This window comes from Micrasema longulum, unplaced genomic scaffold, assembly GCF_059751315.1.
Source record: "Micrasema longulum isolate JH-2025_06_02 unplaced genomic scaffold, ASM5975131v1 h1tg000136l, whole genome shotgun sequence".
NCBI lineage: Eukaryota > Metazoa > Arthropoda > Insecta > Trichoptera > Brachycentridae > Micrasema > Micrasema longulum.
In genome coordinates this window covers 424,000-449,604 of record NW_028277342.1, presented here as the reverse complement: position 1 = coordinate 449,604, position 25,605 = coordinate 424,000, and the positions used below count along the sequence as shown (strand labels likewise).

The 25,605-nt window shown below is 32.4% G+C and overlaps 1 protein-coding gene and 1 long non-coding RNA gene across 5 annotated transcripts in view; one reads left to right on the top strand and one right to left on the bottom strand.

Moving 5' to 3' along the window:
* Nucleotides 1-14,097, top strand: part of LOC148284269 (uncharacterized) — a 56,362-nt gene extending 42,265 nt beyond the window's left edge. For 2 of the 4 annotated variants that reach the window (XR_015825373.1, XR_015825371.1), the window contains exon 4: nucleotides 13,463-13,584. This is a non-coding gene — a long non-coding RNA (uncharacterized LOC148284269). Of the gene's footprint in view, nucleotides 1-13,462; nucleotides 13,598-13,968 lie in introns of those variants that run through there. The other 2 variants (XR_015825372.1, XR_015825370.1) reach the window with 2 other exon arrangements.
* Nucleotides 1,856-24,996, bottom strand: SIDL (SIDL trafficking protein particle complex subunit 10). The gene is made up of 15 exons (XM_088242415.1): nucleotides 24,678-24,996; nucleotides 24,364-24,581; nucleotides 22,495-22,884; nucleotides 20,933-21,232; nucleotides 19,124-19,339; nucleotides 15,811-16,067; nucleotides 14,831-15,013; nucleotides 13,393-13,836; nucleotides 11,302-11,785; nucleotides 8,369-8,557; nucleotides 7,243-7,473; nucleotides 6,719-6,991; nucleotides 5,884-5,965; nucleotides 4,868-5,002; nucleotides 1,856-3,723 (listed from the first exon to the last, which is right to left on the bottom strand). Exons 1-15 carry the CDS (start codon nucleotides 24,739-24,741, stop codon nucleotides 3,587-3,589), a joined length of 3,603 nt encoding a protein of 1,200 aa, XP_088098541.1. The 5' UTR covers nucleotides 24,742-24,996; the 3' UTR covers nucleotides 1,856-3,586.
* Between the last annotated feature and the right edge of the window lie 609 nt (nucleotides 24,997-25,605).

Below are 25,605 nucleotides of genomic sequence, written 5' to 3'. Positions count from 1 at the left end.
TTCTCGGTCTTCCTCGACTTCTGCATCCATCAACATTTGCACCGTAGATCCTTTTAGCCGTTCTTTCGCCAGCGATTCGCTCTACATGTCCAAACCAATGCGGAACTCCTTCCTCGATAATGCTTAGCTCAGCCTTACATAATGTGCGGATCTTGACATTTATGATTAATTTTTTTCCAATTCCATACTTCGTTTCCATACATAAGACTACATATGTACATTTATTTGCTGATTTTTATCTTTTCTTTTAAGCTACAGACTTTCCAATCAAAGTGGATCTAATCTTTCTAAATCCCTTGTGATTGAGTTAAAATGTCAAAAGTTCCAAAACCAACTTATCTTTTAGGCAGATTATTACTCTGATATATTTTTTCTTTTATTATTAAATAAAAAGAGAAATACTTTCAATATTATTATTTACTAAAGTATTTCAAATGTTAAAGCCATTTCCAAAATCGGGTTGTAGTTCCGTGGCAAATGTCCCAGACTCGCGTAAGTTTTAAACCCACTCTTAAACTTGTTTCCCATTTTCTAATAGGGAGTTACTTACAACCCGTTGAAAATGTCCCCTAAAATTGAAATATTTAGATAAATTATAAGGACGTAAATATATATATATTTTTAAATACATAGCGATATGTTTAAAATATAATTGGGTAATAAACAAAATGGCATTTTTAACCCATTTTAGGTTAAAATGTGGTATAAAATAGCTCAAAATGCAACTAGGGATATTTAGCATTGATGTACATAAAACTAAAAGTTACATGAGTACATCAATAGAAAAACTTTTGATGGGGACATCCAAATGATATTTTTATAAGCACCCTCTGAATGGCAAACTAAAGTAGCTCCTAACAAAAAAATAATCTGCTTTAAAGTGAAAGACAAGCATTGACTAGATAAAAATTAAAAATAACAGGAGCTTTTAAACATGTTTTAGCTTAAATATATATGGTTTACGATGACAGAGGCAGTAATAATTTAATTAAATAATATTTTACCTGTACATGGTTTCGATGTTTAATATTAAAATCTTTTTAATATAATTTTTCACGGAAGAGCGGTTGTGCGCTTGAACATTGTCGTAATGACAGCAAATAAAAAAATACTAGAGTTAATATTTATGTATTGTAAAAAGTTTTTCCTTGGTAACTGTACAAACTTGCAGCAAAAATGCTTGAATATCAATTTTATACAGACAAAAGTTACTTTTTATTGTATTGGTGAAATTTTCTGTGTATAAACACGATACTAAAAGTAATTTACTTTACTGAAACGTAATTTAAATATGAAAATTATATGCAATTTAAGTGCGAATGTAATTTATGCAAATTTATTTTATATATAAAATTGCAATTTTTGAAGTGATCTGTATAATGAAGTCAAAGAACCGACTATTAAAGCAGCAGTTTTCTTCGAATGCCTGAGGGAGTCTGTTTGGGAAAATAAGCATATGCTAGCGGAATATACTAAGCAAAGTCAGAATATACAAAAAACTAATCAGACCCATAATGACTCACGGAATCGAAGCACAAGCAGGCACTGTTAAAACTAAATATCTCCACAGAACATAAGAAATGAAAACATACCAATCTATCGTATGATACATGCCCATTTGTAGCTTTCATGAAGAAATAAAAAAAAAGGGTTTTTAGTGGGTAACTCACAAATGCCAATTTTGTAGTTACTCAGTTGTAGTAATTACCCCATGATACGATTTCTATTTTCAATGGCTGTATGCAAAAAAAGATAGTGTCTGTTATCCCATGATATAATAATTATACAGAGTGTTCGCCGGGAAGTTTTACTAATTTATTTTTGTATAACTTTATGGAAAATGAAAACAAAATGGTTTAATGCTGATAAAAGTTTTATTGTACGTTGGAAAACGTATGGAAGACAAGGTCCGCTTAATGTTCGCCTCTGTTAGCCTGACAAATGATGGCCCTTTCTATAATGTTTTTCAACACATTTTCACAAATTTCAACCGGTATTTCATTGATTTTGTCACAAATGTTTTGTTTAAGTTGCTCGAGTGTTTCTGGTTTGTTGACATAAACCTCGCTCTTCAGATATCCCCACAAAAAGAAGTCCGGGTCTGTTAAATCCGGCAACCGTGAAGGCCAATCGACATCACCATTTCTTGAAATGATTTTTTGTGGAAACAAATCTCTCAGCAGTTCCATTGTAACATTGGCTGTATTTTAAGTCGCACCCTCCTGTTGACCACATGTATCGAGCCCTAAGCATCCAATTTTGTTGTCAAAAAGTTATCAATCATGTTATGATAACTTCTTTACACTAGACCCTGTAATGTCACGTTCATCTTCATAAAAATAAGGGCAAATGATTCCTCCAGACCATATAGCGCACCATACTGTCACTTTTAATGGATGCAAAGGTGACTGATGAATAGTTCTAGGATTTTCTGTTGACCAAAACCGACTTAATGTGTCAATTAAATAAAAAAATATGGTTACCATGAGCAAGCTGTAACATCATATTGGCATATGAACAGCGTCTTAAATGGTCTTGTGGAAGAAGCTTTTGTGTGAATTGAATTTTAAATGGATACAAATGCAAATCTTCATGCATAATTTCCCACAAAGTTATTGTTTTAGTCCAATTTTTTGAGCACGGTGTTGGATTGAAGTTGATGGTTTGTTTTGAACACTTTCTAGAACAGCAGCGATGTTTTCAACTAATCTTCTCGTACGTTGTAGCCTGTGGTAGGCTGCGGTTATCAGCTAAAGAGCCTCTTATCTCGAAATCTTTCACTAAACAATAAATAGAGGGTTTTGATGGTACATTATTTCTAGCCGTCACAATAATTGATGATTGATTTTGATGAAATGCTTTTAGGATTAAAACATGTTGGTTTATTGAGTATTTTTTCATAATAAATTTTCCACGTCTATACTTTACGACTGCCAAATATTAACTGTAAAAATTAATGTTTACCAAAATGGCGGCCAAACAAAGTGGTAAACCCTCCCAGCGAGCACCCTGTATCATGTGAATAGTTTTTTCTATATTTTATGTGTTTAAAACACAGTGCATTAAATGTACATGCATCAGCTTAACGCTGTTAGTGTAACTCATAATAATAATACATATATGAAATAAATAAATAAATATACAAAAGAATGGTTAATGCTGAATTGATGGCACATACGCGTGGTTAAACAAGTTAGCGTATCATAAAATTCAAAACACTTAAATAAAAAAATATCTATCTATTTAAGCGACTCATATTGGATCTTAGAAGAAACAACAAAATCTGAGTATTTACACCAAATATTATTTAGAACTATACACGAGCTAACATTATATCAGCTGTCTCTTATATATAATGTAAAAAAATAAAGTAAACATGCGCATTAAATTTGAATAGAATTCACCTACTAGCTTATAATCCCTATTTCTTAAATTAATTATTTTCGCGTACAGTCGAATACATTTAGACACTTGATTATTATTTTGAAATAGTAAAGTTTAAATGCGATGTTGGGTTTCTAGTGTTCTACGCAAAGCGTTTGGGAGTCGAGTGAATCATGAATATTTTCAATGGTTCTGGAAATTTCTAATGTGGTTCGTTACTACTGGCACTAGCCAAGACATGAACCTGTTGCGCTTTGCCGCTATGATACACTTGTCCGGGCTTGAAAGGTTCGAGTCTTGGATGATGAGAGCTATTCATTGCGTCTACCTTGCGACCATCTATAAAAGTAAAGAAAAATACAACAATTTTAGTACATACTGGATATATATTAGTGTTTTTTTTATTGCCTAGGCTATTTAAGAATACGTTTTTGTATTTCGGGAAATTATGACAAACTATGAAGGTATTCAATCAATCTATTTTTAAAAAAATATTCCGAAAATTGTTACAATAAGACTCTTAAAATAATGATGATAAAACTAAAGTGATGGTTTTTGAAAGGAATAAAAGTATGGCTAAATGTGGTATCTTTGTGAATGGAGATTTTTTGAATCAGGTAGAAGAATTTGTGTATCTGAGAAGTATGTTAACTAGGGATAAAAAGACTGAGAAACACATGCCATGACCAATTTCAATAAATACATGAAGATGGACATGCCAACAGTTGTAATGATCATCATGCATGCATGAGAAGATGTATGAATGTAGAGGAAGCGAGGTCTGCACATTCTATTCTATCTAGTTTGTTTGTTTATAAATATTACTTCATATATCTCAGGTATTTAAAAAAAAATCTAATACATTTTGTGCTTGTTAAAATATGTTTGTTATTCAATACATTTATTCTTAGTATCTTATGTACTGCCTGCTTAACGAGGTATAATCTTTAAGGATGACATTTTTAAGCAACATAGTTTATTTATTAATGAGGAAGTTCAGTGCTACAAATCATTTGATATAAAAATGGTTTCATATAGCAGTAAAAAATAGAGCATTTAATTTATTGTACGGCAAAGTTGCTCAAAAATGTATGAACAATAAATAACAATGGTTTTAATAAAAATGAACTACTTTGAAACGTCATAGGTTCTTGTTGACAATAATCAAACAATTATAGCATTGTTATGTGTTGTGAAAGATTTCCGGTTTCCGGGTAGCCACTTTTTTCAACTTTTAATGTATTTTGACATTAAAGTCTTCTTTTAAATATCAGCAATTCACCAACGACAACTCGTGACATCACAGGCGAAGTAATTGAAAAAAATCATGGAAATGATAATGCATCATGTTTTTTTTTTAAATTTTGGTGTAGTTTGGTAATCAAATATTTGTTTTTTAAAACCACTGAATTTTCTCATTCACAACCATAAGATTACTGATTTAATTATACATATGTATGAATAAGATGTAGTTTGTATATACCTTTCATAGTCACTGGTTGACTAGCTGCTATGTATTTGGAGAGTCGTACAGCTGGTAAAGGAAGATGGCCAGTTATAAGGGGCATTACATCCAGAGTCACTGTTTGAGGTTCCGTATTATCCATTGTAATCACTCCTTTAATAAAAATTATTTAAAAAAAACTTTATTTAAAAACCTATATGAATTGCACATTAGTCCTGACAAAATAATCAACAGATCACAGTGGCAGAATGCAAGTGTTATAAATGCCTCATATTATCTCTGCTCAACATTTTTGACAATAGAACACTTGCATTCTGACACTCTGTGGAGATATGACTCATATTTCCATAAAACACTTTGGCAAATACAAAATTTGCATTCTGACACTGCAAGATGGCGATAGGAATTTTAAAAGGCTACCACGTGGATCAACAATCTTTTGAGTTCGTCCAAATGTTTATAGACAAGGACTGGATTTCACCCCTTAAGGAGTTATTAAGATTAACATATTACAACAGAGATGGATAGCAAAACAAGGATGAAATCTAGGCATATACATTTACTTAGGATCTGTCATTGACTAATTTGCGGCCACTTTACACTCTGTGTACCATTCGCCATTCTGCCTATGATAGAAAATCCGTATTTCTTCAACACTATCTGTTGATTTTTTAATTATATTTGCAGAATTCTCCTCTTTTCAAGAAAGTGTAGAACTGTTGATAAATTATATTTTGGCAAAGGAAATAAATATTTTAAGAAAGATGTTAGTCTTTCTCAATTGTCCAGTTCCCGGAGTATGGATATATTTGTACGTCTAGCTGTCCATGGAATCAGATTCTCTCAGTGTCCAACACTCCACACCATACATGAACACTGAGAAAACCGAGGCCTATTAACACCAAAAAGAGACTGGTTAAAGCCTCGACATCCATAAATATTCCCTTCTTAACTGTCTTTATTGATCTAATAGGCTATGTCTTCAATTTAATAACATGTAAAATAAATCTATAAACGTAGTTAGATTAGCATACCCGCTGTTCTTCCACACACGGCCCACATAGTTTGATCTGCTAAAACTTCATACATTAGAGAGTTGTGATCAGTCTCGTTTACCTGCTCAAAAAAAACATAGGTTTTATTATTTAAACATTGAACATAATCCTGCTAAAAAAATATTCAATAAAAGAAACATTACAAACATCACTCCTTCTCAGAACAGGTTATCATAGAGAGGAGGACTCTTAAATCAATTTTGAACATAATCCTGCTAAAAAAATATTCAATAAAAGAAACATTACAAACATCACTCCTTCTCAGAACAGGTTATCATAGAGAGGAGGACTCTTAAATCAATTTTGAACATAATCCTGCTAAAAAAATATTCAATAAAAGAAACATTACAAACATCACTCCTTCTCAGAACAGGTTATCATAGAGAGGAGGACTCTTAAATCAATTTTGAATACAATGTACCATGATATATAAAATCATAATGTAGGCTCAGTACTATAACTAAATAACTTTAAAATCAGCATTTTTGAGTTACCCACTAAAAACATATATTTGAATCTTTCTTCATGAATGATACAAATACATGATTTTAGTGGTTAACTCAAAAATGCTGATTTTGAAGTTATCTAGTTATAAGCATTGATCCCACGTTATGGTGGTCACAACATATTGTTAGATTGATTCCAAAGTTCTGAATGTGCATTTCGGTATTTTTTAAAACTAAAAATAGGTACCTCAATATCTCAAAATTACACTTTTACGAACATTTGATTTAAAATGCTTATATTAATGCTGTTTCAGACATTAAAAAAAACAGTGTATAGTTAATTAAATAGAAAAAATACTGTTTCTAACCTTTTGGACTGACAACTGGAGGTAGCACATTTGGGAAGATCTACAGAACTCCGATCCCTTGGTGGGCTCAACCTTTGACTTGACCAAGAACAGCGTGGTGTAGTCTTGCATTTCAAAAGGGCATTTATATTCCAGGACTTCAACACTATCGTCATCCCCTCCGGAGACAGAGTAGGACATGGAGAACATGGTCTTTATGGGCATCGGCTTCTCCAGGGGGTCCATTTGTAACTCCCACATGAAGGATACTGATATTCCACTCGCACCCAAAGTCTGTACATACAGGAGTGATAAGATTTATTTTTTAACACAATTTTACTACCAAAAGTGATTTGTTTTTGGTCCCGACTAGCTAGGTTTTATAGTTGCATATAAAATTTAGTTTTAATACAAGTATTGTGTAAGTTGAGTGTTAGAACTATAATACAATCTCCCAATCTAGGACTGCTTTAATATCAAAATTTTTAAACAAATATAAAAAAAAAATAGCTTAAATATACTACATAGAATGCATGATAACTTACATATTTATAATCTCCTTTAGGATTGAGATTAACCAGAGTGACGTTAGCTTGCGTCTGCAGGGTGGGTTTCCACACAGAGAGGGAAACTTGGTCACAAGTTGAAACGCCAAGAGTTACGTGAATAATTTTCCTAGTGTTGGAAGTCAGCAATTTCCAAATAGCGGTGAGAGGTGGTGAAAATTGTAAACTCACAACAACAGGATTCTCCCACCATGGGCATTGTAACCAGACCTAGAAATATCAAAATATACTTTTTTTTTAAATCAATTGATGTTTTACTAGTATCTGCATAGAACAGACTGAAATTTTGTGCAAAATGTAGGACCTTTCATTTTCGTAAAGAAATTTTCTCATTCATAATGATATTCTAATGAAAAATACAATTTTTTTAAATTTATTAATACTTTTGCAAGTTTGTGGCGTTCGCATCATTTAGAATATCAAATTGAGAGACAAAAAAATATAAAATCGTGTCAAACACCACCAAACTAAGAGAAAGTCCATCGTATATCTTTTTAAATACATATATTTTAGAGGCTTGTCAGCAGCTGGGAAAGAGAGGATATGGAAGGAAGTTATGAAAAATACACCACAACACCCAGACCAATTAAGAAAAAAATAATTCTCAGATTTTTTCTTGCACTGGCGGAAGTCGGACCCGTAATACCATTTCACAGTTGGCCGTCTAACCAATTGCGGCATGGCGCCTGTCAACAACAATGAATACATTATAAGCAAAATAAGTTAATAATCACGACAAATTCGATCAATTGTTTACTAGTCAAAAACACATTTGAATCTTTTTGTACAAAAATGTTAAATCTACACAATCATGTTTATATCCATATTTTTTCATTTCGTTTCTTTTACATTTATTATATTGAACATAATTTAAATTACTGTATTAAGTGTAAACAATTTTTTTGGTGTGTGCATGAGTGTCTTACACTCGTATACAAAGAAATTGGCAATATTTGTGTACATACTGTTTGTTTACCTAATAAAATAAATAATACAAAGATAAAGATCAGGCCACGAGGAAATAAAATGCATTGCTACACGAGAAGATTAAAAAATGAGTATCTAATTTTGAATATCATATTCCATTCGGCGGTGCTTATATTACCTTGTGCTCAATTGGTTTGTCATCCTTCTTGGGAGGTAAGAGAGCAAATACAATAAGTGGAATGGAAACTGTATTGAACGGTTGACACGGAGGTATGTCGATATCCAGTTCCCGGACTAAACTCTGGTACTTGGCATTCCTCTGCTTCAGTGTAAGGCCTAGGGATGTTCTCAGCTGTATAGTGCAGTTCTAAAACATTGAAATAAACGTAAAATATTAATCCAATATGCTTACATAATATCGCGGGGTAATTACTACAACTAGGTCACTTCAAAATCACCATTTGTGATTTATCCACTAAAGACACCTTTTTTTACTCTAATAATAATAATAATGTATGGATAATTTATATAGCGCCATTTTTGTGAAAATCACCTCAAGGGCGCTGTACAATAAATAAATATCCCAACACATCTTGCAGCTACAGAGCGCATGGACGGTTGGGATTCTAGTTCCTCGTCTCCAATTATGATATATAACAATTATGATATATATGAGCTAGATAACACAACGTCTTTCAGCTACAGAGCGCATGGGCAATAAGAAATCTAGCTCATATTTACATTTTTATTTTTAATTTTTTTATTTGACAATGAAGTTTAGAGTTTAAGTGATATTTTTAAAAACGAAATAAAAATCAAATTTATAAAGTTGGAAGTTAGATAACAACAAGTTTTGCAGCTACTGAGCGCATGGACGGTTGAAATTCTAGACCCCATTTACTAAATTTAGAAATTTGATAGTTGATAACATTTACATAATATGATAAAAATAATATGATAGTTAACATCACAAAAATCTTGCAGCTTCAAAACGCATCGACGAATGGAATTTCAACAACATAAGAATGATATTAAAAAGTTAATAATAAAAAAATATTTTAAAAAACGCAATAATAATACATTGAGCAAAGAACTAGTAAGTATGGCAATTAAGTGAACATGTAACAGCACAAAAAGTAAAATTAAAAAAACTAAACAAAGATAGCATTCCTTAACTTATTATTAAGGTTAACAACAGGTTTGGTGTGCAGTAAACAGGATCTATTATCCTTTTCCTAGTAAATAACTGTAAAAACACTTGGTTCACATTCGGCTGTTCCCTGGGAGATGATAGTAGAAACGCATCTGTGGGCGTAGTGTAGAGTGTAGGTACCAAGGAATATATCCGCTTCTTTTTAATTTTGTTTGTTATTACTTATTATTATTACTCTCCTCCATAAATACTACAAAACAGGGAAGGCATGCATTCAAACCATCATAATATGATTTGAATGAATCACTGCATACCTATTTGTAGCATTAATGGAGGACGAAATAAATTTGTATTTTTAATGGGTAACTCAAAAATGCTGATTTTGTAGCTATACTAATGTGTTACACATTGACAAGTAAGAAGAAGCACGGTCTCACTTTTCTTGATATAAATGTGTTCCTGTATTTTCTCACTGGATATTGGCACTCGAGCTATGTTTTTTTTTACATACTATAGATATTTATTATTGGTGTCTATCGTTTTGTTTTTTTGATAAATTGTTTCTTATGGGAGCACGAGGCCCATTCAAAAACCCTTGCGCCCAGTTTTATCTGCCATCTTCAGACGTACGGTATACAAATATGATAAATATTTTTGAAAAACGCAAAAGGTACCGATACAGAAAGTTTGATTTTCATAATCTTTCTCAAAAATTTTTTTAAAATCCGTTCAGTTCTGGGAAACGGAAACCAGGAAAACAAGACATCGAGTTTTTTTTATTTTAGTTAGGCATAATCAGTCCGAAGTGCAGTTGTCTTTTTCGCATAGTATCAGGCAGGCATCTGCGAGAGAGTGACAGAAAAACTATGTTCAAATACCTATTCATCAAACTGCTTTCAACTGCACATCTTCTTAAGGTGATCTTATAAAATTTCTACATATTCTTTGCATGAGGCAGTTTGACATAACCATAATATATCAAGTGTATTATCAATTACTTTTTATGTATTTTTCATCACTTTAAATTTAGAACAAAATAGGGAAAAATAATAATCTATGACCTATGACATGTTTGATATACATATTAACCACTGTGGCGCTAGTGTATTAGAAAAAAATAGTTTTAAAATGTGAACATTGATAGGTTTCGCAGGGCTCAGGCAGACTAACCCCATTTATAAAAAAACTAATTATACCATAAATTTAAATAATGTTCTCGATATGTATGCGTGTAAAATTAATTCAACCACCATAAATAGGTAATATACATATTGATGTGATTATTTTCCTTGCATTTAGACATACAAAGGACAAACAAAGAATATGATACAGTAGGGCCGCGTTTATCCAGAACCCTGCTTATCCGGTGTTCGCCGCAATAATCCGGACCGATGGGTCGGGGTCGGTTGCGGGGAAGGCATTTCAACTGCGCCGAGTGCCGCGCTAAGCAGTCTGTTGTCAATCATCGAGAAAACTACTTCAACTTCTGTTTTTTTATCTTCAGTTCAAAAAGCATCTTGAAGATGCCTATTTAGCCGAAAGCGCTCGTTAGTCAAAATAATAAAAAGTAAAACTAAACCAAGAAGTTTCATTGATAACTTTATTTATAATTTTATCATAATCATTTCATATGTTTATTACCATTAAAGTATTGCAGACCACAACCTGGACCCCTTGGTAATCCAACAAGGTTCTGTTTTTTGCCTGTTCGGATTGTCGAGACTCTAGTGTATAGTTAAAGTCCTTTACTCTGATGCAACATTTACAGACGGGGAATTGATTTGATCTTGACAAATTAAATCTAGTACAAAAATAATGGACCTATCTGTTTGTAACAAAATTTGTCAAGACCTGTCATTTTAAATGCTACAATAAAAAATATAAATAACTAAGCAAACATGAGCATCGAATTGAAATCAAAGAAAGATACAACTAACTAAAAGAAATTTATTACATACCTCTGTTATGCTCGTACTTCCACTAGTTACAACGAGTTCCATCGGATGCTCGATACCAGCTAATAAATCCTTTTTAGGGTCAACTTTATTAAGAACCACATTGATGCCTCGTGTCACAACTTCGTAACAGATTCTGCAGGCTGACAAAGCATTGGATAAATACTCCAATTTCTCTTCCACAATGAGAGATATTTGGCCAAGCCGGAACAAACCGGCTTGGTGCGCCACTGTTTCTAGAACTATATCATTCAACCCCGGCTTGATAGAGAAGTTAGATAAGCCGACACATTGGGTGTAGTCACTCCGTCGGGTGGCCGATGGCTTTCTGTACTTAGCACTATCCGAGCGTTTGAGCTTGGTCTTGGAGATGTTACACTGAACTGATGCGGTATCTAATGTTTTATCTTCTTTCCAATCTAACCGTAAGGTCATGTTCAGGGGACGCAATAGGGGGTTTGGGGGCTTCAAATCATCTAACCTACAACTGTGAAAAAATATTGAAGTGACATGAAGTGTGTGTGAATGTGCATGTAATTTAGTAAAAATTTAAACCGATATTTATTTATACAGTAAAATCCCCTTTTTACATTTTTCAAGGGAGCAAGAAAAAAGTGTAAAACTGAAGAAAACGCTAAAGTGAGGAAATGAAAAATGTATGGAAAAAATAGGAATAACATTGAAAAAAATTATTTGCTACACTATAGTGTACATATACTTCCAGAAAAATTGTAAAATCGGTGATACGTGGAAATTGACAATAATTTTTTTACCTATTTTCAATGATTTCACTAAAAATATTTTTTTATATTTTCAAACAATATTATGTATTCTGTAATTTGATTTAAAAACAGCATGTTAAAATTATTTTATGTGAAAATAAAAAAAAACAAAAATAGAATTTTGAATTTGCATAAAACAACATTAGATATTTTTCCCCTAAATGTTCGGAAATTTTATTATTACGGTATCCCTTTTTTTCTATGGCATCACTAAACACAACTGTCATATAGTTGGCGGCTTTTTAAACCATATTTTTTATAACTTTAAATATTTCTATTGTTATGTTTTAAACATCGCAATTCAATGATATTAAAACTTTATTGTTTCTAAACGTTTGTCAACTGTGTATCATGATTTGTACAAGTCAATATGACGTTTTTGTTCAAATTAAAACTAAGACTAACCCTTAAAGGTTAATAGGAACTAGGAACACTTAAACAAAAAGGTCAATTACACTGCACCTGCTTTGAATTTTGGTTAAGAGAATAATTTATCCTTTATTAGTTGTTTACCTGTTTTTATTCTTCATTTGCGTGGCACACGCGGCGGCGTGCGGGCCGCGGCATTATTATTACGACATAATTTTGGCGTTTTTGACACATCAAACGAATTCCGAAATTTTTTTAAGCGTAAAACCGGGGTTATGAAAAATGTAAACAGCGTTAATTGGGGGAAATATTTGTATGAAGAAAAATGAATCCTGAACATTTCGGTGTAAAAAGCGGGAAAATGTAAAATTGAGGAACGTAAAAACGAGGTTTTACTGTATTTTGTTTTTAATTACAACTTAACTTTTTTATTAACTTACTACATGTTTTATTATTTTAGTTTGAGTATAAACTGTTATTTGCAATACATATGATTTGTTTACAGTGCACTCGAATATTAAATAACCCTGTGTTAATGTGCTAGTAACAGAACATTTTCAAACAAAATATTCTAGCGTGCCTACTAACACAAATAAAATTTTTATGTTTATGTGGTTCACCAACAGGCACTAACACATCGAGATGGGTTTATTAAATATTGCAACGCACTGTACATATATGTTATTAATTGTTATTTTATTTCATCTTAACTACATACATATTTACATTAATGAAATCATTGACAGAAAATTTCAATTAAATTTCATTGATTAGTAACAGTTTTAAAGTAAGAACATGATAAAACGATCATATTTATGTACACCTGTCAGCTGTCTTGATAATTGACTTAAGATATTCGAAAATAAGGCATGCATTGTTTTTGTAATACAGAAAAAAAAAAATTGGTTTAGTGAGATTTAGTATGAACTTATAATGTATGTACCTTGAAACATATTCAGGTTCATTAGATGTTTCCGGAATATTCTGGATCATGGAAACGTTCCTTTTCACAGGTGACGCCTGATTACTACTAGAATTTACATTGGATAATTCAGTCTTATTAGTCTTCTCCGTCCGCCTCTCCGGCTTCTTGGGATCCTGTTCATCCAGGCTGATGGCCGCCCTCTGGCACATCACTTCCCGAGGAAAGAAGCTCTCGATGCAAAGGCATACCTTTACGGGATAATCTTTAACGTGGTTTTCTCTCTCCGAAGGTAAAACTTCCACTGCCACAATTTTGAAGCAGTCATTAAGTTCCGCTAGTATCAATTCGGCGATGTCTTTTAACTTGGTCTTGATGGATTTTGTCATCTCGTCAAAATAAAAATTTCTAACCAATATTTCCAGCTCCAATGTACAGGATATAGTTGCGGACAATTTTGTATATCTGAAATAGTAAATGACTTGTTCATAGATTTTTATTCTTAAAATAAATATGACATGTATTGATAGATTAGGGTATTTTCACAAATCGGAAATTGGAATGATATTACTTAATGTGTTCATTTATAATTTTCAGGTTCAAAAACGAGCACATACAAAACGGCTCAAAGATGGTGTTTTAATTTATTTTGATGTCAAACATCATGCCCGCCGAGTGCGATTCTGACAAACATTGTGTACAAGTATGGCACAGTAACGTAATACGAGCCGTTTGTCCCATAATGCGCAAAATGCCTCATTTTAGGTAGGTAATTCAAAATATGCATATTGGAAACATTTGTTGAAAATTATAAAAAAATATTTACCATCCTAATGAAAATTTGAAAATTATAATAATAAAAAACATGAAATGACACTATAGATTTTTAAAATTATAATAATGAGTTGTAATAATTTTCAAATAATGCTGAAATAAATTTTACTTCATAAAACCTATGTAATATTAATTTTATTTTTTGTGATGCATTTTAGAAATAAATTAATGGAAATTATTCCTACAACCCATTAGTATTTAAAATATTCCTAACTGTCTTTCAAAGAAGATTCTCATTTAAACTGCCTCCTGCTCGCCCTCCGTTCCCCCGCATCTGACATTTAGTCAGTAACCACGAGCCGATAACTCAACAACAGAAAAAACACATGGCCAGTACTCGGTTTAAAATTGGGGAAAGTAAAATAACAAATATGGTGTAATCCGTATCAGTTCGAACTCTGTGGCCGCACAATGGCTTCTTGAAAGACAGTTAGGAATAGTTGAAATGCTAAAGGCTTGTAGGAATGAACAGCGAGCGTACAAAGAGTCAAACTTGTTTGCCTCACGACTCAATTAAAAAATGAACAATAAACCTACTTTTTATAAATTACTCTATTTTGCATTTTGATAAATTTTACGCATAATCAATTTTATTATCAGTCAGGTTTTAAACTAGAATTTGTACCTTTCGTGGTCGGCCATTTTATGATAACAAGAGACAAGTTCCATCCTAGTTTGTGCAGCCAAATCCTTCCAGCCCTGCTCTTCGTACGATCTGAGAGCATCTGAGAGGAAAACACACGCCTTGCTAGTTTCCCCCAGTTCACTATAGAAGGCCGCAAGGTCACGACCTATTATTCGAGCACTCCTGTAAGGCAAACAAATTCATTTTCAATCATCATATATGGAACCACATGTCTACAGTAACATGCATAAATGAAAGCACATATAAATTGATATTTATTTTATAATGTATACCACATACAACGTCTTCACAACAATTGTTCTTGTAATAAATTAAAAAATAAGTGAAAACTGCTATCAAGCAAAGGATGCCTCTTGAGAGCCTACTTTACAAGGTATTAAGTTTTTAATGTCCTAAATGTCTACTGTTGACTGTCAGTTGGCAACTCACATCAGAACTACAGGAAGCAAACCCTATTTAGGAGGATGCGCAGAAACTGACAGCAGACAGAGAGGCCTAGAGCTCTTTGTGGACACCATATGCCCCATGTCAGTAAAAGCATACTGTAGTTACTTCTGTCCGACTAGTGTAGGTGTTAACGATATAGCGGACTGTATTTTCTACAAAAATTCAGTAATCGTTTAGTTTTGTAAAAGGTTGGTATATTTGACCAAAGGAAAGTTTGATAACGATTCACTTTCACTCACTCCGTCGATGCCAATATATGTGAGCATGTTATGTTCCAAATCCAAAGTGTTTTATTTTTGTATCTTGATGTTAAGGTATGTACAATGAGGATGGGTCAGGGGAGGATAAGAAATAAAGGTAATAAAGTAAAAGAAAGAAATAAATAAAGCCAGTAATAGTATCAATAAATGCTAATTAATACTAAACAGTAGGAGCTCCCTGTTTCACAACCGAGCTAAACCCTACGATACAATTAGATATATTTTAGGTGAGCCGCTAGTGTTGAGACTAACCTTAATCTTCCAATGTGTTTATAAGTCCCCATGGCCAGTTCAGCAAGCTCCAAGTAATGTGTTTGGAAGGCCTGCTTGGATCCGAGGGACTCCTTAAGCCTGTCAATGGGGGTGGTGGAGAGGGAAGTGCTGGAGGTATTCACGGCAGTCTCGGTGTCCCCCATGCCGGCTGACAAAGTCACCACCAGATGGAGTTGTGCTGATGATGGATCAGGAGTGCCCGGCAAAAGGCCACAAAGCTTACCCAGTTCGCACAACTGAAAAAAATCTCGTATGTAGAAAATTATCTGATTTTGGTTAGTATAATAACATTATTAAGAAGAACTAGTTATGGTTTTCACTCCGCCTTGCCCAGAATTCTTAGATCTGCCAACAAATGTCCCTGCCTTCTGTGAATTTAATAACATGTTTTTGTTGTATCAAGGCAGAGTGAAGAATACAATTCTCAGTGTGAAATACAACTGGAACCCAGAGATGGCTGTTTTTAACTCGACTGTTCTCAGGTGAAAATCCTGAAAAGGAAAATCAGGTGGATTATTCTGGCTCGTAGTGTATTGATTAGCACGTTTGCCTACCACGCTTGAGGTCCTGGATTTAATTCCTGGCAAGGTCATAGTTTATACAGGGTGTTCTTCAAACCCTGTCACATCTGAAACCACGATGATCAGTATGAGCAAGAAGACATATTAGCATATTAAAAAAAATGTTTAGAATGAAGAAAATTTTTTAAAATAAAATATTTAAAAAAACAAATAGTTGCTTACTTCTGCAGGGGAGAAGCAAAGGGGGGCGCGGCCGCGCGGTCGACAGTCTACTAGACTCCCCCCTCCCTCCTCCTCATTTCTCCCCTGCAGATGTAAGCAACCATTTGTTTTTTTTAAATATTTTATTTTTGTAAATTTTATTTGTTCTAAAAACATATTTTAATGTGCCAATATGTCTTCTTGCTCATACTGATCATCGTGGTTTCGGATGTGACAGGGTTTAAAGAACACCTTGTATAGTGCCATTTTCATGGAAATAACCCCAAGAGTGATTTACAGTAAGTATCCCAACACATCTTGCAGCTACAGAGCGCATGGACGGTTGGGATTCTAGTTCCTTGTTTCCAGTTATGATATATGTAATACAATTGATATACCAAAGCAGTACCTCATTCACCACTGGGTATAGAGAAATGTAAAACAAATGTCCAACATTCAAATATTATATTGAAACATATCGGTAATTTTTGAATAATAATGATGCAATTATTGTTTAATTATAAATTAATAGAATAATAAAACATTTTATCAAAAACAGATCTGTGGATACAAGCCATGGTTGATTGTATGCATATTTGTTAATATTTTCCGTATTTGTGTCACTCTTACCGCCGCGCGCCGGTAATGGTCCATTGGATGACTCAAACAAACATCATTGGATAAGTTTTTTGTTAAATTGAATGCTACTGAATCATCGGCAAAACAAACCCCATGATCGGAATTGGAATTACTATTGGCTGTTTCGTTTTAATTGATAGCAACTCTCTTCTTTAACATTAACCTTCCTCCTTTTTCACTTCTACTGCTACATATTATGTATGTATATCTATTTAGTACAATAGAATTAATGTTTCCAAAATATTAATTTTCATTTTTGTACCATTTTTTGGTTGAAAACAGATTAATTAAGTTTTAGTTATTTCATATTGAAAAAATGATATCTATATTTGTCATATTCCATATTTGTTAGACACCCGGGAACAGATTAATGACGAATATAGATGTTCCACTGTACATAATATCATGCACTATCGATACCATGATAACAAAGTTTCTAATTCTATTTCAGTAAGATAACACTGGAATGTGTCAATGAATACATAAATGATTCATGTCATTATTTGTGGTGCTTTCACAATTATAGATTACGCAGACAGGGTATAGTCTAAGCTTAACCGAATTGTGAAGTTTAAACCTGCTCTATGCCTTGCAGTCCATATATTAACAGATCCAAACAAATCAACCACACACGTACATAAATGTCACTGCAGAGTGTCAAGCACAGATTAGTGATTTCAAAACAACTTTTAAAAAACATTTCAATTAGATTTCCGAGACAAGTCTTGTTATAGAACGGGTCATCGTTCTGAAACCATTTGATGAAGTGTAGAATAAAATAATTAGAATACTTCATCTCTACAAATGCATCAAATCACATCGGATGGATTTGTTTGTAATCATATGAATTTTCTGATTTATGGTAAGTATAAAATATGTAATACCTACCAAACCATGAAATATAATGCACCGAGTCGGTGATATGAGAGATAACAAAAACTATACATTCCTGTTAGTTAATAACATTTCTTAACAACATCTCAGTACATACAAATCATGCGATCGCATTTTATCTGATTGAATTGTGTATTTCTAATGGAATATGTGTGCTATGAAGATTTTCCACTGCAAAGTAAGTTAATTTATTTTTTAACATGAATTATGTTATATTTAAGATATTCTTATCATATTAGTGTAGGCACTACACCAGAACACTGGTTGCCGCACTATTTGATAATTAATTAAGGAAAAAAATATTTGTCTTATGCTTTCAGTCTGTACTGTATTAAATTTTAATGTAAAAAATATGTTACAATTGAGGACATAGGTGGAAGAACAACCTAACGTCCAGTAGGTTGTTTATCCGGCCAATGCATATTTAGTATACAGCGTGCCTTAGCTATCACCATACAAACAATAGTCACTCTAGGTTGTGAACAGATGCCGCGGCATGCAAAAATATCACCACGTCTCTTAAGTTGGTCCCTAGTTTTGGTAAAGAAAATGTACAACTTGACTCATTTTTACTTATCAGATGTAAGAACAATTTAAGAAATTGACTCATTCAAAAGGCCGTATAAACATGACCATATGCAAATAACTTTTCTTTTTACCTCATTTAATAACCAAACAGAAAATAAAACTTTCGTAGAAAACAAAATACTTTTAAAAAAATCCAAACACAGGTTGTAAACACTTCAAAAAGCGATTTTCTCGAAACTCACTTTTGTGGGTTAGATTGTTCTTCCACCTGTGTTCTCAATAATGACTATAGAATAAAAATGGTTAAAAATTTACCGTAAAATGTGATTGTGGGATATTCAATTTAAATTGTTTTAATCAACAAGATTTTTTTCAATAAAACATGTAAATTTATAAAGAGTGACATGTATTTTTTTCCTCTTGAAATTAAAAATCGCCCTATAGTTTGAGGCTCTAAAAATTACAATCTTTTAACATAAAAAAATCTATAAATAATAATAATTACAAACCTTATCTTTAGCATAGTGCCAAAGAGGAGCTTGCTGCATAGCACATTGTTCCACAACTGTATGAGATGCATTACTGGCCAGTCTTTCACAAGTCTGCAAGACTTCCAAGCAGGTCAGAAGAGCCCAGCATGCAAAAGCCCCTACAGGCATTGTCATCTCTAGAACTTGTAATTCTTTCACTGTGTTGTGAATAACAGACAGGCACCTGGAGGCAATCTGGAACAGGAGGATATTGCCAAACATATTTCTGTGAAGAAATAAGGTAATACATTATGTTGGTATTTTTTTTTAATGAGTAAGTTTGGTGGTTTTTTAATTATATTTTATTTATTTGTATACTATCAAACTAAGCCAAAAAGAAAATTATAACGATGATATATAAGTTTTATAATTTTGAAAATCACCACCGAAAGTTTGAAATTACACCGCTTATGATGCCTCAAGTTCTGTTCAGTGAGTGATCAAAACACACATCTGACAAGAAACAAAGAAAACATGGTTCTGATGTTTATTGTACAAACCTCCGACTTGCAGGAATTCTACGACATTATTTCTCCAGGGTACAGGGCTACAACAGCTTAGAGACTAGAAGGATAGTGTATTTGACTACACATTTTTATCGATTGTTGCGTCGTATGGTCGATAATCCTGAGATTATGATGAGCATTGGTTTGTTTGTTCCTGATAATTACCTAAGACAGCGTCAGCATAGATTATTTCGTATTCCAATATACAGGACCATCCCGCCAATGAGCTACTGCTATGCTGAACAACATCGCTCTGGATGTTGTTCTGTTTCATGTATCCGTAGGGGTTTTCTTAAGCAGGATTATCCTACTACTTTGACAGGCGTCCCTCTATGTATTTTATTATTTTTATAATATGTACGTCTTAAATTTGAGTTTGCAATGTATGTTTTTTTTTTAATAAATGGATTGGAAATCAAAAATGAATTGAAATTTGAGATGATCGGATTAGTTTGTAGGAATGATAAACAGTTTGTTTTTGTTTTTCAAATATAATTTGTTAAATGTCGAAAAACATGGCTACTCCACAAACCAAAAATCTGTTGCCAGTTGCCGTAACGCTCTAATTTATTGTAAAAACGTGGTCATATGAACCTGTGATGTTGCAAAGCAGTTCATTTTTATTTAAACCATTTTATGAATTTTTTATACATTTTTGAGAAACTTCGCCATGCTATAATTTTTTTAAGAAAACATTTTTTTATACCCGATTTCCTGTAGCACTAAATTTCCTCACTGTTAAAAACATTATTGGTGTAGGTATCATAAATAAACATTTAGAGTAACTAGCTTTTACTAACATGTAATTTAATACCTTTTTTTACTAAATCAACAGAGCATCAATTACAAATATAAAAAAATCATGGTTGGAATAATTTTTATTGACAATAAAAACAAGAGGAAAACCACGTGTATATTATTATTATTATTACTATTTATTTTTATTTTAATGGCATGTCACCTTAAAGGTGTTTTGTCAGTACATATTATAATACTTTTTAAAAAATAATTATAATTTGTTTGCATAAAAATATTTTCAATAAAATATATTGCTACATTTTTTTAACTGTGTTTTTTTCTCATATGTTGGGCAGACGATTAAAAAAAAAGTTACATAGAATTCAATTTACATGCTTACAAACAATACTTATGTTTTATGTAAAACTTTTTTGTCAAATTTGATTATTTGATGTAATTTATTTAGGCTAAACGGTAACACAAACTTATAAATTTATACCATATACTTTGTGAACATGTGATGACAGTACAACAAATTACTTACTTCCCAGGGACGGCATGTTGAGAGTAACATGGAGCTCTGTCGTTGGAATAAATAAGTGCGAAAATCAATCAGCGTTGCGTTTCCTTCCTTCAGTAACTCTCTCCTTCTCAGAGGAACGTTTGGGGTGAGGCAGACTCCTTGCCAAGTTACTATTGTCTTCTGAAAGTTGGATAACCAACTGGGAGTCTCTCCGACACAAGAATTCAGAACAAACTGGGTGAATAGGGCGTCCAACTCATCATATTGAACGAGCGCTTCGTCGTATAGACCCAACATCTCAAATACTAAAGCTAATTGTTCCTGAAACAAAAACTACAAGTGAGATATTTTTTTTAGATTTTGATTTATTTCCAAAAGATTTTGATTTCTGAGATAAAAATAATCGTATTTTTGTAAATTTGACAAATATTTATAGGAAGCCAACATACATACATACAGTTTTTACATAAAAGTAGCATATGTAAAGTTTAGTTGTTTGAGAAAAGAAATGAGCATTCTAATTTCTCGGGAAAATGAACAATATACTCGCAAAACTGAATTAAACATTACGAATGACCCAAAACCTTTTTTAAATTACATGTTTGGTAAACGTCACAATTGCGACAAATTGAATCACACAACTCTTTAATTAATCTGAATTTTACAATGGATTTTCAGATAATTCTATATGTTTTGTTGATTTCTTTCAATCTGTTTTCAGTTCCTGTAATCAATCACTCTTTGAATTCTTCCAAACCAAGTATTTTTTTCATTTAACTGTTTCTGACTTTGCGCTTTTTGAAAGTTAAAGCTGAATTTTTCAACTGGCCCAGATCTCATTCCAACCTACCTGCTAAAAAAAAATTTGCTTGCTAAACTGGCTTAATTTTTCTGTACACATGGGCATTTTAGCAGCTAACTTCTTCTATTCATTAACTTTTTAGTCGTAGTGTTATTTTTCCTGAGATTCACAGCCTACATTATGTAATGGGTTAAATAACCCGTAAGGTACTGCTGACTACAATTTACTCCAATTACAGACTTTTTAAGAAAATAGGCACTAAAATAACAATGAAAAGTACCAAAATGTATACAAAATAATAAAATAAAAACATTCTTATAAAATATTAACAACGATAATTTTTTAATGTTCTATATAATCTAAATTATAAACAGCTGGTAATTTCTGTTTTAAAAAATCTGTTTTGAGATATTTACCTATCTCAATGAAATTCTATAAGGATTAAATCTATTTCATGTATTTATTTATCTGAAAAAATCTCAAAACTTCTGAAACTTCTAGGTGTAGGTTCTGCAGTGCAGATGATGAAACACCTATACATAATCTATGTGAATCAAAAGAAGCCAAAGAAGAAGAGGTTGTAGGAGCACTCTTCCCTATCCAATAGCCTGTTACTTAAAGGACCTAAGCTTTTAGGAGGAGATTAAGCAGCATGAGAACACTCGCCCTCCATTCCGTTATCCGTTACAATAGATCTGCTCAGGTCAGATCAGATGAACCCCATCTACAAAACAAGAACATGCTAAAAATATTCTCAATATAAAATGAGTTTTTAACTAACCTGTAGTAAAAAATACTGAGTAAAATTCCACCCCGGTTCATTCCTTCGTTCCCTCTGTTCTCTCATGTGGTCTTCAAACTTAATGAGAGTCTTATTATAGGCAGTAAGAAGGAGGTGCCTGACTCGGGACACAAGTCCTCGCCATGATTCCGCTGACCTGGACTCCGACTTGATGGGATTAATGACAGAGAGGCAGCGATCGCCGTGCTTAGAGGCAAACTCATTTCTTATCTTATCCAGAACTGTAGTACGAGGTAGCAATTTGTTGGTCTTTCTAATATCGTATGTTTCTACTAAAACTATCAACCAGTCTGTTACGTTGTTTTGGGATAACACTTTGAACCAAGCCTCAATATCATCTTTGGTTGTGTTTTTATATGATTCAACATCCTGAAAAAAAAAAAACAATTTGGGGTATGTTGCAAAAGTTAAATAGTTTTTGCATTTTCGTTACTTTCTCATAATTAGTTACATAAATAAAATACATATACAATGTAAAATAAGTCATGGTACACAACTCATATTATCAAATAAATGGACACTTAAATACAGAACACCAATGTCGGTCGCACAGTTACACATTATATTAATATGGCGGATGGTAAGGTGTATTGTGTACCTACTTATTACCCATGCATAGGCATACGGTGCTGCCATCGTGCGGGCTCTGAATTCAAATCATAACTTAAGTTTGTCATATGAATTTCATTTTTAAGCGGAGTTTAAGACATTGTTTCTTAAACTGGTTAAGATTAAACTACACAATTATATACCCTTTGCGTAATCCATAAGTGTGAAAGCACTACAATTAATAATATTAAGGGTGAAAAGTCAAAATTTACTAAGCAAAATGTAGCAACTTAAAAAAAATAAAAAAAATCTGATATACACCACACCTATTATATTGGCGTGATTCCTATATAAATTGAATAAAAAACTTAAATTGATTTTTTGTTATTTTAAAAAAAAAACTTTGATTGGCTCTTTTGTAAAGTTGGCTACATGTCCCTTAGCAAATTTAGTCTTTCCACCGTCGATGTGATCATAAACATACACATATGCAATAAAAAAATATTTTAGAATATCCTAAACTAAATAACACAAATGAAATAAACGCTACAAAAACTCTTGATATAAAATTTATAAAGTTTAATTAATATTATGAAATATGTCGTGTAACATTAAACCTCGCCAGATTCAGAAAGGTCTATTTTGCAAAAATCATCATTTTTACCTGTGATACTTACGATAACAGTTTCAAAAAAATATATTTATGGTAAAATCTGTTTATGCTAATTCTTAACTCGCAATACCTAAATTGATTTTAATTTAGAAAATAACTAATTATTTTGGATTGCAAATAATATATGTAATGGATAATGTAATAATCCGTAAGGGTTAATAATTAAATTTTCAAATAAAAATAATAATATTGATAGTAAAATATGGATTTAGAGGGATATCATATCCCTGGACATACTGGACGACACTAATCATATAACAAAAATGGCATCTTGATCAATAAAATATTTTTTTAGGAATTTAAAAGTTTTTTACTGGTTCGTCACCATTTTTTTTTTGTGCAAACAAACGTAAATTTAAAAATAAAAAAAAAACCAACATTTGCTCAATATCAAATAAGTCGACCTTATCAATTAGTAAATAAATTTCATATTAATGGAGGTAACATTAAAAATCTGATTATATTTTCGAGGCAAGAGAAAGTATTTCAACTTGTAATGTGCATGCCCATATTTACATAGTATGAGACCTACCAGTCCTTTTTCTATATTGTCAATCTAGAATATTTGTAAAAGAGAGGCCAGAGTATAAATATAAGTTAGAGGGGAAAAATAAAAAAATACTTACTGTGCAATCTGTCCAGTAGATATGAAATACGGGCTGTTTCAAAATATTCCAATCGTTTTCTCCGGGAAGAATATCTTTTGAAAATTTCTCAAAGGTAGCCTCAATAAACACAGATTTAAACACTCTACCATAAGACCTTCGCCACTCGCTCGAATCCTGGGGAATTGCAGCTACCAGAGGAGCCTCCAAGCTACAAAACAAATTCCAATCGCCAGCACCTAAAAATCCAATCACATGTCCATGAAGTTTGGGTGAGTGTTTACAGTTAGTTGCAATTGTGAATGATAAATGAAAAGTTGGAAAATGTCACCAACATGTTATGATTGGTTTGTGCGACATGCCGCTCTCTTGTTTACTAAATCTATCGTTGCCCTTCATTTTTTAATATCTGTCAGAATTCCAAGTTTCGCAGACATGACCTATTGTCATACGTCATGGATACACTATAACGTAAAAATAATATACTTCACTGAAAACAATAATAAACAAACGAACTCTGAATTGCACATCGAAAAGTCAGGTAATAATTAATAATTAAAAACAGTCAAGTGAAATCCAACAATAACCATTTATGCAAATTCTATCAGAATTGACAAATACACAGAAATTGACGGTTCGATTATTTATCGTAATAACCAAAGACAACCCAAATAAAATCTTGCAAGACCAGAGACCATCAGATGAAAACCAGCTTCGCACTCATAATATTGACAATGTGGCCATGCAGATTAGGTAAAGTTTTTTTTTTTAAAACCTTGCCCATAGCTTCCTTGGGTGTTTATGCCTAGCCCCTACAATGATTTAGACTACCAAGCTCAAATTTTTGTTTATTATTAAACTTTTATTGTGTAAACCGGTCTAGGAAGAAATAAAAAAAACGTGTACTTTAAAAATGATTTCTAGTACGTTAATAAAATAATTTGGTAGAATTTCATTCAATTCGACAAAGATTTCAGCTCTGTTACTTTACAAAATTCAACAGCTTTTGTTAGAAACAGATATTTGCGTTTTTTTGATTTACCAAAATATATCAATTTGTGAGCTATTTACTGTTTTTACCGTGTTTGAAAAAAGAAAAGAAACATTTTAGAGCGGACTTTGAACCTTGGACAGTCTGGAAATCCATAATTTATTCATATTAATTTACACGCTTTATTTTTATAACAAAGTTGGAGAATAGTTTTTTGTATTGAAAGTTAATTGTTTTAAAAAAAAAAAATGTTTATGCTTTAATAGTTTTCA

Coding starts and splice junctions, on each gene's coding strand:
- SIDL (XM_088242415.1), bottom strand. CDS start 24,741: ATGAAGGGCAACGATAGATTTAGTAAACAAGAGAGCGGCATGTCGCAC. Junction 5,966..6,718: donor TCCAGTTGTCAGTCCAAAAG/GTTAGAAACAGT, acceptor TTTTTTGAGCAG/GTAAACGAGACTGATCACAA. Junction 3,724..4,867: donor TCAACCAGTGACTATGAAAG/GTATATACAAAC, acceptor TTACTTTTATAG/ATGGTCGCAAGGTAGACGCA.